This window comes from Triticum urartu, chromosome 2 (assembly GCF_003073215.2).
Source record: "Triticum urartu cultivar G1812 chromosome 2, Tu2.1, whole genome shotgun sequence".
NCBI lineage: Eukaryota > Viridiplantae > Streptophyta > Magnoliopsida > Poales > Poaceae > Triticum > Triticum urartu.
In genome coordinates this window covers 114,182,679-114,202,260 of record NC_053023.1, presented here as the reverse complement: position 1 = coordinate 114,202,260, position 19,582 = coordinate 114,182,679, and the positions used below count along the sequence as shown (strand labels likewise).

The 19,582-nt window shown below is 44.2% G+C and overlaps 1 protein-coding gene across 1 annotated transcript; it reads left to right on the top strand.

Annotated features, from left to right (window-relative positions):
• Nucleotides 1-16,694: 16,694 nt before the first annotated feature.
• Nucleotides 16,695-19,249, top strand: LOC125536220 (probable calcium-binding protein CML13). The gene is made up of 7 exons (XM_048699400.1): nt 16,695-16,912; nt 17,226-17,343; nt 17,434-17,470; nt 17,559-17,586; nt 17,961-18,113; nt 18,745-18,847; nt 18,955-19,249. The coding sequence occupies exons 1-7, from the start codon at nt 16,910-16,912 to the stop codon at nt 19,017-19,019; spliced, it is 507 nt and encodes a 168-aa protein (XP_048555357.1). The 5' UTR covers nt 16,695-16,909; the 3' UTR covers nt 19,020-19,249.
• The last annotated feature ends 333 nt before the right edge of the window (nt 19,250-19,582 follow it).

Genomic DNA, 19,582 nt, shown 5'->3' with positions numbered 1-19,582 from the left:
GCCCTTGGCAGAGATGATATGCCCAAGGTAGAGAACCTCATCGAGACAAAACTCGCACTTTGAAAACTTGGCATAGAATTGATGTTCTCTGAGCTTATCCAGCACCAAACACAAGTGCTTGGCATGATCTTCCTTGTTCTTGGAAAAGACCAAAATGTCATCGAGGTAGACCAAGACGAAGTCATTTGTGTAGGCGTTGAAGATGAAATTCATCATGCGAGAGAATGTTGGCGGAGCGTTGACGAGGCTGAATGACATGACAGTGTATTCATATGAACCATAGCTTGTTCTGAATGCTGTCTTGGGGATATCTTGTTCACGAATGCGAATCTGATGATAGCCCATACGGAGATCAAGCTTGAAGAATACTTGAGCACCTTTGAGTTGTTCAAACAGCTCGTTGATGTTGGGAAGTGGGTACTTGTTCTTTATAGTCTTCTTGTTCAATGGACGGTAGTCGACACAAAGTCGGTCCGTTCCATCCTTCTTCTTCACAAAAAGAACTCCACAACCCCACGGAGAAGAACTAGATCGGATGAGACCCATTCGCTCTTGAATATCGAGTTGTTTCTTCAGCTCCTTCAACTCTTCAGGTCCAAGCTTGTAAGGACGTTTGCAAACAGGTTCCGTGCCAGGCTCAAGATCGATGACGAATTCAACTGGCCAGTGCGGAGGCATTCCTGGAAGCTCTTCTAGAAAGACGTCTTGATATTCGCAAACGACTAGAATTTGAGAGATGGCGTCCAGCTCGCCCTTCTCATTGAGAGAAAACAGTCGGATGGTATCATCCCTTGCGGCAAAGACAATTACATCCTCAGACGAATGACTCAATTGAATCTGCCTGGCAGCATAATCAAGATGAGCCTTGTGCTTAGAAAGCTAGTCCATTCCAAGAATAAGATCAATATCCGAGTCGTCCAGAACAATAGGAGAAGCTAGAAATTTGTAGTCACCCAACGTGATAGTAACATCCGGGACGCAGATATTAGCTGTCATTTGCTTGCCCGGGGACACGATTTGTAAAGATCTTTGCAAATACTGATAATCACACTCATACTTTGATGCAAAAGTTTTAGAAATGAAGCAATGCGATGCACCAGTGTCAAAAAGAACTTTTGCAGGAACACCATTAACAGGAAGGTTACCCATTATGACATCTGACGAGTCCTCTGCCTGAGCTGCATTCACCATGTTGACCTTGGCGTGATTGGGGTTATGCTTGACCACTGCGGTACTGGCAGATCTTGTTGGGAAACGTAGTAATTTCAAAATTTTCCTACGCACACGCAACATCATGGTGATGCATAGCAATGAGAGGGGAGAGTGTTGTCCATGTACCCTCGTAGACCGTAAGCGGAAGCGTTAGCACAACGCGGTTGACGTAGTCATACGTCTTCACGATCCGACCGATCAAGTACCGAACGTACGGCACCTCCAAGTTCAGCACACGTTCAGCCCGGTGACATCCCTCGAACTCCGATCTAGCCGAGTGTTGAGGGGAGTTTCGTCAGCACGACGGCGTGGTGACGATGTTGATGTTCTACTGACGCAGGGCTTCGCCTAAGCACCGCTACAGTATTATCGAGGTGGACTATGGTGGACGGGGGCACTACACACGGCTAAGAGACAATCAACTTGATCAACTTGTGTGTCTAGAGGTGCCCCCTGCCCCTGTATATAAAGGAGCAAGGGGGAGGCGGCCGGCCTAGGAGGAGGGCGCGCCAAGGGGGGAGTCCTACTCCTACCGGGAGTAGGACTCCTCCTTTCCTTGTTGGAGTAGGAGAGAAGGAAAGAGGAGGAGAGGGAGAAGGAAAAGGGGCCTGCACCCCTTGTCCAATTCGGACCAGAGGGGGGGCGCAGGCCTCCTTCCTTTTGGCCTATCTCCTATATTCCCGTATGGCCCAATAAGGCCCATATACTCCCCGACGAATTCCCGTAACTCTCCGGTACTCCGAAAAATACCCGAATCACTCGGAACCTTTCCGAAGTCCGAATATAGTCGTCCAATATATCGATCTTTACGTTGCAACCATTTTGAGACTCCTCACCATGTCCTCGATCTCATCCGGGACTCCGAACTCCTTCGGTACATCAAAACATATAAACTCATAATATAAGTGTCATCGTAGCGTTAAGCGTGCGGACCCTACGGGTTCGAGAACTACGTAGACATGACTGAGACACGTCTTAGGTCAATAACCAATAGCAGAACCTGGATGCTCATATTGGCTCCTACATATTCTACGAAGATCTTTATTGGTCAGACCGCATAACAACATACGTTGTTCCCTTTGTCATCGGTACGTTACTTGCCCGAGATTCGATCGTCGGTATCTCAATACCTAGTTCAATCTCGTTACCGGCAAGTCTCTTTACTCGTTCCGTAATACATCATCCCGCAACTAACTCATTAGTTGCAATGCTTGCAAGGCTTAAGTGATGTTCATTACCGAGAGGGCCCAAAGATACCTCTCCGACAATCGGAGTGACAAATCCTAATCTCGAAATACGCCAACCCAACAAGTACCTTTGGAGACACCTGTAGAGCACCTTTATAATCACCCAGTTACGTTGTGACGTTTGGTAGCACACAAAGTGTTCCTCCAGTAAACGGGAGTTGCATAATGTCATAGTCATAGGAACATGTATAAGTCATGAAGAAAGCAATAGCAACAAACTAAACGATCAAGTGCTAAGCTGACGGAATGGGTCAAGTCAATCACATCATTCTCCTAATGATGTGATCCCTAATCAAATGAAAACTCATGTGTATGGTTAGGAAACATAACCATCTTTGATCAATGAGCTAGTCAAGTAAAGGCATACTAGTGACATACTGTTTGTCTATGTATTCACACATGTATTATGTTTCCGGTTAATACAATTCTAGCATGAATAATAAACATTTATCATGATATAAGGAAATAAATAATAACTTCATTATTGCCTCTAGGGCATATTTCCTTCAGTCTCCCACTTGCACTAGAGTCAATAATCTAGTTCACATCGCCATGTGATTTAATACCAATAGTTCACATCACCATGTGATTAACACCCATAGCTCACGTCGACATGTGACCAACACCCAAAGGGTTTACTAGAGTCAATAATCTAGTTCACATTGCTATGTGATTAACACCCAAAGAGTACTAAGGTGTGATCATGTTTTGCTTGTGAGAGAAGTTTAGTCAATGGGTCTGCCACATTCAGATCCGTAAGTATTTTGCAAATTTCTATGTCAACAATGCTCTGCACGGAGTTACTCTAGCTAATTGCTCCCACTTTCAATATGCATCCAGATTGAGATTTAGAGTCATCTGGATCAGTGTCAAAATTTGCATCGACGTAACCCTTTACGACGAACCTTTTTGTCACCTCCATAATCGAGAAACATATCCTTATTCCACTAAGGATAATTTTGACCGCTGTCCAGTGATCTACTCCTAGATCACTATGTACCCCTTGCCAAAAACAGTGTAGGGTATACAATAGATCTGGTATACAGTATGGCATATTTTATAGAACCTATGGCCAAGGCATAGGGAATGACTTTCATTCTCTTTCTATCTTCTGCTATGGTCGGGCTTTGAGTCTTACTCACTTTCACACCTTGTAACACAGGCAAGAACTCTTTCTTTGACTGTTCCATTTTGAACTACTTCAAAATCTTATCAAGGTATGTACTCATTGAAAAACTTATCAAGCGTCTTGATCTATCTCTATAGATCTTGATGCTCAACATGTAAGCATCTTCACCGAGATCTTTCTTTGAAAAACTCCTTTCAAACACTCCTTTATGCTTTGTAGAATAATTCTACATTATCTTCGATCAACAATATGTCATTCACATATACTTATCAGAAATGTTGTAGTGCTCCCACTCACTTTCTTGTAAATACAGGCTTCACCACAAGTCTTTATAAAACTATATGCTTTGATCAACTTTTCAAAGCGTATATTCCAACTCCGAGATGTTTGCACCAGTCCATAGGTGGATCGCTGGAGCTTGCATATTTTGTTAGTACCTTTAGGATTGACAAAAACCTTCTGGTTGCATCATATACAACTCTTCTTTATTAAATCTATTAAGGAATGCAGTTTTGTTTATCCATTTTCCAGATTTCATAAAATGCGGCAATTGCTAACATGATTCGGACAGACTTAAGCATAGATACGAGTGAGAAATTCTCATCGTAGTCAACACCTTGAACTTGCTGAAAACCTTTTTGCGACAATTCTAGGCTTTGTAGATAGTAACACTACTACCAGCGTCCGTCTTCCTCTTGAAGATCCATTTAATCTCAATGGCTCGCCGATCATTGGGCAAGTCAATCAAAGTCCATTCTTTGTTCTCATACATGGATCTCATCTCAGATTTCATGGCCTCAAGCCATTTCGCGGAATCTGGGCTCATCACCGCTTCCTCATAGTTCGTAGGCTCGTCATGGTCAAGTAACATGACCTCTAGAACAGGATTACCGTACCACTCTAGTGCGGATATCACTCTGGTTTACCTACGAGGTTCGGTAGTAACTTGATCTGAAGTTACATGATCATCATCATTAGCTTCCTCACTAATTGGTGTAGTAGTCACAGGAACAAATTTCTGTGATGAACTACTTTCCAATAAGGGAGCAGCTACAGTTACCTCATCAAATTCTACTTTCCTCCCACTCACTTCTTTCGAGAGAAACTCCTTCTCTAGAAAGGATCCATTCTCAGCAACGAATATCTTGCCTTCGGATCTGTGATAGAAGGTGTACCCAACAATTTCTTTTGGGTATCCTATGAAGACGCACTTCTCCGATTTGGGTTTGATCTTATCAGGTTGAAACTTTTTCACATAAGCATTGCAACCTCAAACTTTAAGAAATGACAGCTTAGGTTTCTTGCCAAACCATAGTTCATACGGTGTCGTCTCAACGGATTTAGATGGTGCCCTATTTAACGTGAATGTAGCTGTCTCTAATGCATAACCCCAAAACGATAGCGGTAAATCAGTAAGAGACGTCATAGATTGCACCATATCTAATAAAGCACGGTTACGACGTTCGGACACACCATTACACTGTGGTGTTCCAGGTGGTGTGAGTAGTGAAACTATTTCACATTGTTTTAACCGAAGGCCAAACTCGTAACTCAAATATTTTACTTCTGCGATCATATCGTAGAAACTTTTATTTTGTTACGATGATTCTCCACTTCACTCTGAAATTCTTTAAACTTTTCAAATGTTTCAGACTTGTGTTTCATCAAGTAGATATACTCATATCTGCTCAAATCATCTGTGAAGATCAGAACATAATGATACCTGCCGCGAGCTTCAATATTCATCGGACCACATACATCAGTATGCATGATTTCCAACAAATCTGTTGCTTTCTGCATTGTTCCGGAGAACAGAGTCTTAGTCATCTTGCCCATGAGACATGGTTCGCAAGCATCAACTGATTTATAATCAAGTGATTCCAAAAGTCCATCAGCATGGAGTTTCTTCATGCGCTTTACACCAATATGACCTAAATGGCAGTGCCACAAATAAGTTGCACTATCATTATTAACTTTGCATCTTTTGGCTTCAATATTATGAATATGTGTATCACTACGATCGAGATCCAACAAACCATTTTCATTGGGTGTGTAACCATATATGTAAACAGAACAACAATTTATTCTCTTACTTAAATGAATAACCGTATTGCAATAAACATGATCAAATCATATTCATGCTCAATGCAAACACCAAATAACACTTATTTAGGTTCAACACTAATCCTGCAAGTATAGGGAGTGTGCGATGATGATCATATGAATCTTGGAACCACTCCCAACACACATCGTCACTTCACCCTTAACTAGTCTCTATTCATTCTGCAACTCCCGTTTCGAGTTACTACTCTTAGCAACTGAACCAATATCAAATACCGGGGGTTGCTATGAACACTAGTAAAATACACATCAATAATCCGTATATCAAATATACCTTTGTTCATTTTGCCATCCTTTTTATCTGCCAAATACTTGGGGAAGTTCCGCTTCCAGTGACCAGTCCCTTTGCAGTAGAAGCACTTACTCTCAGGCTTAGGACCAGACTTGGGCTTCTTCACTTGAGCAGCAACTTGCTTGCCGTTCTTCTTGAAGTTCCCCTTCTTCCCTTTGCCCTTTTCTTGAAACTAGTTGTCTTGTCTACCATCAACACTTGATATTTTTCTTGATTTCTACCTTCATCGATTTCAGCATTACGAAGAGCTTGGGAGTTATCCCTTGCATATTATAGTTCATCACGAAGTTCTACTAACTTGGTGATGGTGACTAGAGAATTCTGTCAATCACTATTTTATCTAGAAGATTAACTCCCACTTGATTCAAGCGATTGTAGTACCTAGACAATCTGAGTACATGCTCACTTCTTGAGCTATTCTCCTCCATCTTTTAGCTACAGAACTTGTTGGAGACTTCATATCTCTCAACTCGGGTATTTACTTGAAATATTAACTTCAACTCCTGGAACATCTCATATGGTCCATGACGTTCAAAACGTCTTTGAAGTCCCGATTCTAAGCCGTTTAAGCATGGTGCACTAAACTATCAAGTAGTCATCATATTGAGCTAGCCAAACGTTCATAACGTCTGCATCTGCTCCTGCAATAGGTCTGTCACCTAGCGGTGCATTAAGGACATAATTCTTCTGTGCAGCAATGAGGATAATCCTCAGATCACGGATCCAATCCGCATCATTGCTACTAACATCTTTCATCTTAGTTTTCTCTAGGAACATATCAAAAATAAAACAGGGGAGCTAAACGCGAGCTATTGATCTACAATATAGATATGCTAATACTACCAGGACTAAGTTCATGATAAATTTAAGTTCAGTTAATCATATTACTTAAGAACTCCCACTTAGAAAGACATCCCTCTAATCCTCTAAGGGATCACGTGATGCAAATCAACTAAACCATGTCCGATCATCACGTGAGATGGAGTAGTTTCAATGGTGAACATCACTATGTTGATCATATCTACTATATGATTCACGCTCGACCTTTCGGTCTCCGTGTTCCGAGGCCATATCTGTTATATGCTAGGCTCGTCAAGTTTAACCTGAGTATTCCGCGTGTGCAACTGTTTTGCACCCATTGTATTTGAACGTAGAGCCTATCACACCCGATCATCATGTGGTGTCTCAGCACGAAGAACTTTCGCAACGGTGCATACTCAGGGAGAACACTTATACTTTGATAATTTAGTGAGGGATCATCTTATAATGCTACTGTCAATCAAAGCAAGATAAGATGCATAAAAGATAAACATCACATGCAATCAATATAAGTGATATGATATGGCCATCATCATCTTGTGCTTGTGATCTCCATCTCCGAAGCACCGTCATGATCACCATCGTCACCGGCGCGACACCTTGATCTCCATCGTAGCATTGTTGTCGTCTCACCAATCTTATGCTTCCACGACTATCGCTACCGCTTAGTGATAAAGTAAAGCATTACAGGGCGATTGTATTGCATACAATAAAGCGACAACCATATGGCTCCTGCCAGTTGCCGATAACTCGGTTACAAAACATGATCATCTCATACAATATAGCATCACGTATTGACCATATCACATCACAACATGCCATGCAAAAACAAGTTAGACGTCCTCTACTTTGTTGTTGCAAGTTTTACGTGGCTGCTACGGGCTTAGCAAGAACCGTTCTTACCTACGCATCAAAACCACAACGATAGTTTGTCAAGTTGGTGCTATTTTAACCTTCACAAGGACCGGGCGTAGCCACACTCGATTCAACTAAAGTTGGAGAAACTGACACCCGCCAGCCACCTATGTGCAAAGCACGTCGATAGAACCAGTCTCGCGTAAGCGTACGTGTAATGTCGGTCCGGGCCGCTTCATCCAACAATACCGCCGAACCAAAGTATGACATGATGGTAAGCAGTATGACTTATATCGCCCACAACTCACTTGTGTCCTACTCGTGCATATAACATCAACGCATAAAACCTGGCTCGGATGCCACTATTGGGAAACGTAGTAATTTCAAAATTTTCCTACGCACACGCAAGATCATGGTGATGCATAGCAACGAGAGGGGAGAGTGTTGTCCCCGTACCCTCGTAGAGCGTAAGCGGAAGCATTAGCACAACGCGGTTGATGTAGTCGTACGTCTTCACGATCCGACCGATCAAGTACCGAACGTACGACACCTCCGAGTTCAGCACATGTTCAGCCCGATGATGTCCCTCGAACTCCGATCCAGCCGAGTGTTGAGGGAGAGTTTCGTCAGCACGACGGCGTGGTGACGATGTTGATGTTCTACCGACGCAGGGCTTCGCCTAAGCACCGCTACAGTATTATCGAGGTGGACTATGGTGGAGGGGGGCACCGCACACGGCTAAGAGACGATCAACTTGATCAACTTGTGTGTCTAGAGGTGCCCCCTGCCCCTGTATATAAAAGAGCAAGGGGGGAGGCGGCCGGCCTAGGAGGAGGGCGCGCCAAGGGGGGAGTCCTACTCCTACCGGGAGTAGGACTCCTCCTTTCCTTGTTGGAGTAGGAGAGAAGGAAAGAGGAGGAGAGGGAGAAGGAAAAGGGGGCTGCACCCCTTGTCCAATTCGGACCAGAGGGGGGGCACATGTCTCCTTCCTTTTGGCCTATCTCCTCTATTCCCGTATGGCCCAATAAGGCCCATATACTCCCCGGCGAATTCCCGTAACTCTCAGGTACTCCGAAAAATACCCGAATCACTCGGAACCTTTCCGAAGTCCGAATATAGTCGTCCAATATATCGATATTTACGTCTCGACCATTTCGAGACTCCTCACCATGTCCCCGATCTCATCCGGGACTCCGAACTCCTTCGGTACATCAAAACATATAAACACATAATATAACTGTCATCGTAGCGTTAAGCGTGCGGACCCTACGGGTTCGAGAACTATGTAGACATGACCGAGACACGTCTCCGGTCAATAACCAATAGAGGAACCTGGATGCTCATATTGGCTCCTACATATTCTACGAAGATCTTTATCGGTCAGACCGCATAACAACATACGTTGTTCCCTTTGTCATCGGTATGTTACTTGCCCGAGATTCGATCGTCAGTATCTCAATACCTAGTTCAATCTCGTTACCGGCAAGTCTCTTTACTCGTTCTGTAATACATCATCCCGCAATTAACTCATTAGTTGCAATGCTTGCAAGGCTTAAGTGATGTGCATTACCGAGAGGGCCAAGAGATACCTCTCCGACAATCGGAGTGACAAATCCTAATCTCGAAATACGCCAACCCAACAAGTACCTTTGGAGACACCTGTAGAGCACCTTTATAATCACCCAGTTACGTTGTGACGTTTGGTAGCACACAAAGTGTTCCTCCGGTAAACGGGAGTTGCATAATGTCATAGTCATAGGAACATGTATAAGTCATGAAGAAAGCAATAGCAACAAACTAAACGATCAAGTGCTAAGCTAACGGAATGGGTCAAGTCAATCATATCATTCTCCTAATGATGTGATCCCATTAATCAAATGACAACTCATGTCTATGGTTAGGAAACATAACCATCTTTGATCAACGAGCTAGTCAAGTAGAGGCATACTAGTGACATACTGTTTGTCTATGTATTCACACATGTATTATGTTTCCGGTTAATACAATTCTAGCATGAATAATAAACATTTATCATGATATAAGGAAATAAATAATAACTTTATTATTGCCTCTAGGGCATATTTCCTTCAGATCTCACAGGAGGAGGAGGAAGAAGACGCCTCTGATTGAAGCATTTGTTGGCATAGTGACCCTTCTGCTGACACTTGTTGCACGTGACCTCCGAGAGCGGACGGTGATACGGAGCACTTGATCCTGGAGCTTGAGATGAAGTATTGTTTCAAAAGCCAGGGTTGGGTGGGTGGGAAGATCCATTGTCTCTTCTGCTGATAAGGCTGACGGAACGGAGGAGGAGGAAGCCAATACTTTTGCTGCTTAGCCACTTGAGTTGAGGAAGAAGGAGTTGCATCTCTGACTCGCTTCTTGGAAGCATCGCACTTGAGTTGAGCAGTGTCTTGCTTCATTGCCATATTGTAGAACTCATCGTACTTCTTCGGCTCAAAAAGGACGAGAGCTAGTTGGAGATCTTCTCTGAGGCCACCCCTTAACTGGTAAATCATGCTCTTCTCGTCAGGGACGTCTTTCTTGGTGAAACGAGCGAGCCTCTAGAACAGAATGTTATACTGGTAAACAGACAAGCTGCCTTGCTTCAAGTTGCGGAATTCCTCACGCTTGCTTTCAACAACACTCTGAGGAATGTGATGAGCTTTGAAGTTTTGACAAAATTCATCCCAGGTAATCACACGGCCTCCTCTGGAATCTTTGTATTGCTGAAACCATTCTGCAGCTTGGTCTTTGAGTTGGAAGGAGGCAAACTTGACAAAGTCCTCAGGCCTGACGTTGCTGCACTCTAAATGCTTGCAGATATCCACGAGCCAATCATCAGCGTCTGAGGCCTCGACACAGTTGCTGAAGGTCTTTGGCTGGTTAGCAAGGAACTGGTTGAGTGTAGCAAACTGATTCTGATTGTTGCCATGGCCATGATTCCCTTGGTTGCGCTCTTGCAGAATTTGCATGATCAGCTGCGTGTTTGCATTGGTAGTGGCCATCACAACTTGCCATGCCTTCGGAGGTGGAGGTGGTGGTGGCGGATCCTGATTCTGATTCTGACCCTTAGCAGGAGCCATCCTGAAGAGGGTGACATCCGTTAGCATCTTGACAGACAAATATTTAAGCTGAATCAAATGGATCGAAATTGCACATATAGTCTTCACATCCGAACAAAATGAACGAACGCATTCCAATCGACATGGTCGCACTTCCATAAATTGAGAAGCCACTTAGATAGAGGTAGAAGAATAAAACAACAAGGTACGGACAAGAGCAAATACTTGGTAAGGATTACCCAATCACAAACCAAATATCCGCGGAAGAACTAGAGCTACAAGAATTCCCACCTATGAAACTCCCGAACCTTTCCGGTTATGCAATCAGGTGTTGGGGATACAGGGGAAGCATAATATCTCACCCAAAGCTAGAAAATCCTACATCCAGTTGTATCCATCCTTTAAAACATAACCAAGAAAACTTCAGAAATCATTTACCTCAACCTTCGAAAAGCATCCGTTATATGAGTTACGGCAATACTCCTGAACTCCCGTCCCAGTACTGGGTGGCGTCGAGGTTATCTCACCAACAACTGCATAAAAGAGATTTTCAATGTCGGCGAAACTCAGGTATTCCAGAATTGCAACGATAAAATTGTGACGACAACACCTCGGAGCTCAACTCCCCGGGACACTGCCACAACCCCTAAATGTCACGAGGCACCAAGAACAATATTCTCGTCACAAAACCATCGAAACGATTCCAAGATACCCGCGTGATCCTAATTTTTTTTTGTGAAATTTGAGAAGAGAAGAGTCAAAACTCTACGTCAGGATGCCTCACCAGAGCGACGAAGGGACTGAGGAGTAAAAAGAAGTCCTACTCTCCAATATATATAATCCTAAATGACTCAAAACATTTTTCTAGACTCAACAACGCCATCGGTTCGATCTAGCAGGGGGCTCCTAAGGTCGGGGAAGGCTCTGATTACCAACTTGTAATGCCCTCGATGCGGCTATATCTCCCACGTGTCGAAGCACGACTTAGAGGCATAACCGCATTGAAAGCAATGTCGCAAGTGAGGTAATCTTCGCAAACAACCCATGTAATACAATAAGGGAAAAGATACATAGTTGGCTTACACTCGCCATGTCACACAAATACATAAATAAGTCATTACATTCATCCAATACACTCAAAGGTCCGACTACGGAACCAAAATGAAGATAAACCCCAAATGCAACATAGTCCCCGATCGCCCCAACTGGGCACCACTACTGATCATCTGGGAAAGACATGTAGTATCGTCCTGAGTCCTCATCAAACATCCACTTGAGCTTAGTTGAATCACCTGGAGCGGTATCATCGGTCCCTGCATCTGATTTTGGAAGTAAACTGTGAGTCACGGGGACTTAGCAATCTCACACCCTCGCGATCAAGACTATTTAAGCTTATAGGAAGGGTAAAGGTATGATGTGGAGCTGCAGCAAGCGACTAGTATATTTGGTGGCTAACATATGCGCAAAAGAGAGCGAGAAGAGAAGGCAAAGGCACGAGCGACAAACTATGATCAAGAAGTGATCCTAGAACAACCTACATCAAGCATTACTCCAACACCGTGTTCACTTCCCAGACTCCGCCGAGAAGAGACCATCACGGTTACACACGTGGTTGGTGCATTTTAATTAAGTTAAGTTTCATGTTATCTACAACCGGACATTAACAAATTCCCATCTGCCCATAACCGCGGGCACAGCTTTCGAAAGTTCAAATCCCTGCAGGGGAGTCCCAACTTAGCCCATCACAAGCTCTCACGATCAACGAAGGATATTCCTTCTCCCAAGACAATCCGATCAACCTCGGCATCCCGGTTACAAGACATCCTCGACAATGGTAAAACAAGTCAGCAACACCGGCAATGTGCCGACAAATCCGATAGGAGCTGCACATATCTCGTTCTCAGGGCACACTCAGATGAGCGCTCCGTACAACTAAAACCAAACCTTGAGTTTCCCCGAGGGGGCGCTGCAAAGGGCTCTAGTTTGGACCAACACTCGGAGGAGCACTGGCCCGGGGGGGTTTAAATAAATATGACCCTCAAGCTCCAGAAACCCAAGGGAAAAAGAGGCTAGGTGGAAAATGGTAAAACCAAGGTTGGGCATTGCTGGAGGAGTTTTATTCAAGGCGAACTGTCAAGGGGTTCCCATTATAACCCAACCGTGGTAAGGAACGCAAAATCCGGGAACATAACACCGATATGACGGAAAAACTAGGGCGGCAAGAGTGGAACAAAACACCAGCCATAAGGCCGAGCCTTCCACCCTTTACCAAGTATATAGGTGCATTAAGATAAACAAGATAATATTATGATATCCCAACAATAAACAAGTTCCAACAAGGAACGATCTCCAATCTTCACCTGCAACTAGCAACGCTATAAGAGGGGCTGAGCAAAGCGGTAACATAGCCAAACAACGGTTTGCTAGGACAAGGTGGGTTAGAGGTTTGACATGGCAATATGGGAGGCATGATAAGCAAGTGGTAGGTATCGTAGCATAGGCATAGCAAAAGAGCGAGCATCTAGCAAGCAAATATAGAAGTGATTTCGAGGGTATGGTCATCTTGCCTACAAAGTTCTCAGAGTTGCCTTGATCCTCGTAAGCGTACTCAACGGGCTCCTCGTTCATGTACTCGTCTCCCGGCTCTACCCAATCAAGAACAACAAACAAAAGGAACACAATCAACCACGTGTAATGCTCAAGCAACATGATGCAAACATGGTATGATATGCTGGATGCGATATGTGATGCATATGCAAGATTTGCAAAGGAATGATAGAACCTGGCCTCAACTTGGAAAACCAAGAGTGCCACTGGAAAGGGAAGGTGATTTCGGTCAAAATTTATATAAAGATCACCGAAATAGGATGCACGGTTTGGAAATGGCAAGCAAAACAAATATGGCACCGGTCTGCGATAAACAGCAAGTAGCCTTCTAAATGCATCACGATAAATAAGCTAATGCACTCAAACATGATAACAAAATACATGACAGGGATCCACTCATGATGCTTGAAAAAATATGAACACTGAGCTACGGCTAATTCACTCATTAACAGGTTCAAACAAGCATGGCAAAAGTGCAAAAGATTACTGGTTTCAGACTTAGTGAAATTAACAGCAAGTCAGGAATTTAACATCAGGAAGCAAAGTTTAGAGCACGATAACTACATGCTACAGGAACATGTAATGGCAAATCAAGGCATGGAATGAAGCTACTCAAAGCATATAACAAAAGTCCCTTAGTGACCATGAGCCAAAAGGGATCAGAAAATACAATTGCAAGCATGTGAACATAACAATTAATGAAAACAGATTCAGACTTAGTGAAAAACTAGAGCATGCAAAACAGATATCAAGTAGACATGTTTACGAGCTCGATGCACTCACTACGAGGCATTGCATGACAAACTAAGCATACACCCAGAAAATAGACATGGCATAGAAGCTAGACATGTTAGCGTGCATGGATCAACAACAACAAGCTCGGCAAAATCGCTAAACATGTTAACAATCTGCCAGGAACATTTTATAGTAAAAGTAGAGCTCGATTGACTCAAGCTAGGGTACTCCATAATTGCAAAAAAGACATGGATGGATAGAGCACAACATTATCTACAAAACATCCTTACTGATCATGCTCAAAAGAGGCACGAATCACTAGGAAACAACATGAACATATGGCATAAAAATAATGACAGGGCAAGGACTTAGTGAAATTCTAAGTCCCTGAAATCAGCATCATTGAGTAAGCTACTTTGCATGCTTGTGCTAGTCACCACAAAAATCACAAAAATACATGGCATACACCCTTGTAAAGATGGCATGGCATTCTTCAAATCACATGTAGAGCTCAGGATCATAGCATGCACACATTAATCATGGCAAAAATGACAAAAGTGCATTTGCTGAAACAGATCTGAAACTATCATCACATAGCCCTCTTCCAACAGCATTTCAGGCATCAAGATGAGCTCAAAAGGAAATAATCCAATGAGATGAAATGATGTACTCGTCGAGGCGAACATTTTGATATGCTACACGCATGAATCGGAGCCACGATAAGGAAGTTATGGCATGTCAAAGTATGCAAAAAACTAGGGTTTCGAGGGGAAAAAGTCAACCGAGGGGATTTCCAGATCTGGATCCGGTTGCACTGTAGCGGTGCGCACTCCGAGGTTCACCGGAAACCTGTTCGCCGGAGATCGCGGAGGAGGCCGGAGCTGCTGCCGGAGTCGAGGAAGGCCGGAGATGGTGAGGAGGGGCGGCGCCGGCGTTGAGCTCCTCCACGGGCGCGCGTGCTCGTAGGGGTCTGGCGACTGGCTCGGGCGGCTCGAGCGCAGGGCGGTGGGCGAGCTCGCCGGCGAGCAGGCGGCGGAGCGCGGCATTCCGGCGGATCGGGGTGGCGCGGAGGAAGAAGAAGGCGACGCGCGCGAGGCAGCTCGGGCCCGGTCGGGCGACGGGGGGGGGGGCCTGGGCCTCGCGGGCCAGCGGGGCTGAGGCGGCGATGTGGTCACGCCCGGAACAGGTGGCGTCGTCTGGTTGGTCGGCGGCGGCGGGCGGACACGTTCGATGCCAGGATTTTTGTCCAGCGGCGGCGGGTGGAGTTTCTCTAGGGTTAGGGGGAGAGGAGACCCGGGATTTTCGTGGAGGGACATATTTATAGAGGTAGAGGGAGCTAGAAAGCTCCAAATGAGGTGCGGTTTGTGGCCACGCGATCGTGATCGAACGATCTAGATGATGGAGGAGGTTTAGGTGGGTTTTGGGCCACTTTGGAGGGGTGTGGGGCTGCAACACACGAGGCCTTTTCGGTTCCTCGGTTAACCGTTGGAGTATCAAACGAAGTCCAAACGGCATGAAACTTGACAGGCAGTCTACCGGTAGTAAACCTAGGCCGCAAGACAAGTATCGGTCTAATCCAAAAATGTTTAACACCCGCACATGAAAAGAGATAGAAAGGGACACCGGAGGACATAGGAGCGCCGGAATGTAAAACGAACAACGGGGAAAATGCTCGAATGCATGAGACGAACACGTATACAAATGCAATGCACATGATGACATGATATGAGATGCATGACAAAGACAAAACAACACGAAGACAAAACCCGACAACGAGAAAATAACATAACTTAGTGCCGGAAACGGCAAGAGTTGAAGTACAAATAAGGTAAATTACATCCGAAGTGTTACAACATGATGGGCAGAGGAACCTCCGACGCGCTCAACGTGTTCGACAAAATGAGATGCCAAACCTGGTGGGTGTTAAGCTTTGTTGTTAAGTCCTAATCATATGCATGTATGCAACCAAAGGCCGGATGAAAATTGCATCTCGGTGACATGACCCTCAAATCCAGGCAACCAATCAACTGATCATCTACGTTTTTGACCCTGTTTTTGTTTATCCAGATCCTGCTCAGCCTGGCTCATTTTTTCCCTCTGAGCCAGGCCCAACAGCAAAAGCAACTAAACACGCCCTGTATGAAGCAAAATTAAATTTCACTGCGACATAATCTTGTGCCACGCCGAAAAGTCATCCATCATCACCGTCATCAAGACAACGCTGAAAAAAGAAGGTACCTGTCGTCATACCTTTGGAGGATGAAGACTTCATCCAAAATCCCAAAATTTCTTAGTTGCCCCAAAAGGAGTCTGCATCAGGCAACATGGCTTCTGATTTACTCCCTCCGTTCCTAAATATTTGTCTTTCTAGACATTTCAAATGACTACTACGTACGGATGTATGTAGACATATTTTAGAGTGTAGATTCACTTATTTTGTTTTGTGTGTAGTCACTTGTTGAAATGCCTAGAAAAACAAGTATTTAGGAACGAAGGGAGTATTTTCCATTGACTGGAATTTCCTTTATTTTGCTTTTCTTACGACGTAATATGTTTCACTCCAGAAAAATAGTCTCGGACACGTCAAGCGCGGTAAAGATACGAATTCGATCTCCCACCAGACGCGGCCCGGTCCAATACCTTCGACCGTCCAGTCCTCTCCGAGCCCCTCGTCCCAAGCAAACGCCGACGCGTCACAGCTCCTCCTTCGCGACCAGATCGACGGCCGCCTCACCCTCATCGTTCTTCCCCTCGGGCACCGGCAGATCCACGCGGGCGGCGACCCTCTTCGTCGGCGGCTCACCCTACGCGACGCTCTTCTCTAGCCATGGTGAGCTCCTTGCCCTCCTCTCCCTCTAGATCCCCTTCTTCCTTGCGAACCGTCGCCGCCGAATTCGGGCAGGCACCGAGCCCGTGATCCTGTCCGTCGCTTGCAGCATAGGCGGCAGCTGTTTATATTGAATTCCTGTGCTAATATAAAGCAGCTATCTTTGAAGATTTAATTCCCTGCATGAACATTTACACAACGGTTATCCTATTTGCCGGAATGATTTGTTATGACCTTTGCTGATAATCTCGACTGATATTCTGATAACATCATCCTGCGCATTGACCCGCTTCTGGTATGTCTGCTTTTATTGTAGTCTACAATGAAGGGACAGACAAGGAGGGAGAGGCCTAGGACTCGCCCCCATGGCCTCACGCAACAGAAGAGGCAGGAAATAAAGGAAGCATTTGATCTTTTCGACACCGATAACTCTGGTAATGAATCTGTTCCTTCACTGGCCTGGTTATTCCTCGATGCAATATTGGTTAGTTGGGCTGATGTTCTTCAACGTGTTCGCATTGCAGGAACCATCGATGCCAAAGAGTTGAATGTTGCGATGAGGTACTAGTAATTTCATAGTCATTGTCATTTTAACGCCATTTTCTCATGTAAAAAATAACGGCCCTAACTTTGTTGCTTTTGTTTGTAGAGCCTTGGGATTTGAGATGACAGAGGAGGTACAGTTCATCCACCTTGCTAGCTCTTTCGTTTTGCATTTCCTCCCACCTTACCAGGAGAGCTTGTAGTTGTCTTGCTCCTGTTGGATCATAGAAATGATCAAACATCCATTGCAGATAAAGTGGTTAAATTTTGCTTCTTGAATAAGTAATGCAATACTCGATGAACATTCCTAGAAGGATAGATAATTGACCTGCATTGCAATTCTTAATTAATGACGTTTGTTATCCAAACATGTTCTTTTTGGTATATATTTTCTCTTACCTTAAAAATCTAGCTGGTTAATGAATCCTTCCTTTACTACTAGGGTACTCTATAATGTATTGAGGAAATCCCTCCTACTGACACTCCACCCTGCTTTTGGATAATGCAGCAAATCAATCAGATGATTGCTGATGTTGACAAAGATGGCAGTGGATCGATAGATTATGAGGAGTTTGAGCACATGATGACTGCCAAGATTGGGGAGAGGGACACTAAAGAAGAGCTTACAAAAGCGTTCCGCATTATTGACCAAGATAAAAATGTAAAGTTTCTCAATATTCCTTTGTTCTACATATATTGTTGAATATGAATCTGGTTCACTGCAACTTTCCAGGTTATAAACTGGTTAGCTTTACTTTATCAGACAATTGGAATTTTGTCTTTAGCGGACAATTGACCATTTTAATTCTTTCAGATGTTTAATGAGTTGACTTGTTTTCTTACTTCTGGCTGCTTACTGGTTCGACCAGTTTCATAAATAGTTAAAATTTACTATTCCCTCTGAGTCACAATCTAAGTCGTTTTAAAATCTTTAATACAGAAAAAAATATCAACTTCTACAACATTTAATTGATACCTCTAGATTAATGGGGAGATATACTTTCCTAATGTATGTATACTTAATTTATCTAAAGCAACATACTTTTTGTAGAAATTAATGGTTGAATATGGTTGAATTTTCCCCTTGGAAAACCATATTAGTCTAAAACGGTCTAGATTGTGACAGTAGTACTGGATGCTTTTTGGTGGTTTGGTGCAGAATGGCAATTTGATATCTTTTCTAATGCTAGGTGGAGCTCAATGTGTGAATGAAACACATACCTATTTTGTAAATCTACCATTGTTTGAACAGAGTGTTGCCATAACTCTAGTATGCTGTGTGACTCGTGCAGGGGAAGATTTCAGATGTTGATATTCAGCGCATTGCCAAAGAGTTGGGTGAAAACTTCACTCTCCAAGAGATCCAAGAAATGGTTCAAGAGGCAGATCAAAATGGTTAGCCATTTCATCTCACTTTGCTGAGAATGGAAGAGCTTCATTTTTCTGAAACTTTATCCTACTGGAGAATCAAGTGACTTAGCTTCATTTCTGTCCCATCACAGGTGACGGCGAGATAGATTTTGGCGAGTTTGCGAGGATGATGAAGAAGACCAGCTATGGCTACTAGGCAGGGATGGCATCTGCGAGCGGCTGGATCTTTGTGCAGTTGTTCAATAACCACCGCGTGTCTGTCTGATGTATTTACTGCTCTGTTTCCTCCGAGCGATCCTGTTGAACTCTGTACTTGTTATGGTAACATAATATCTCTGCGATGGAGGTGTCCGACCGCACCATCATCTACCCTGTGTTTTCACAATGTGGTGATCTGCAAAGTATATGATGATCCAGGTTTGCATAGCCAGTTGGTGTTTACCTGACATTTGGCTGCCTCTTGACGTTGGCAGTGTGAGTTGCTGAATGAAATGGGTGGTTTGGCACTACTGGATGGTGCTCGCACATTAGTACAGGAGAGCAAGCTCGGTTTATCAATAGCCCTCAGGCACCAAGAAAGATGAAACTGGTGGCTGGCTAGAAACAAAGTTAATACTGGCGAGAAGAAGCTTAACTTAGGCCCTGTTCAGAATCTCTCTGCTCCACTCCGCGGAGCTTGGTTTGAGCAGCTCCATAAAAAACTGCAGGAGCCTGCTCCGCTCTGGGAGCTGAGTCATGGGAGCGGAGAGAAACCGAACA

Coding starts and splice junctions, on each gene's coding strand:
- LOC125536220 (XM_048699400.1), top strand. Junction 17,471..17,558: donor GAGTTGAATGTTGCGATGAG/GTACTAGTAATT, acceptor TTTTGTTTGTAG/AGCCTTGGGATTTGAGATGA. Junction 18,848..18,954: donor TCAAGAGGCAGATCAAAATG/GTTAGCCATTTC, acceptor GTCCCATCACAG/GTGACGGCGAGATAGATTTT.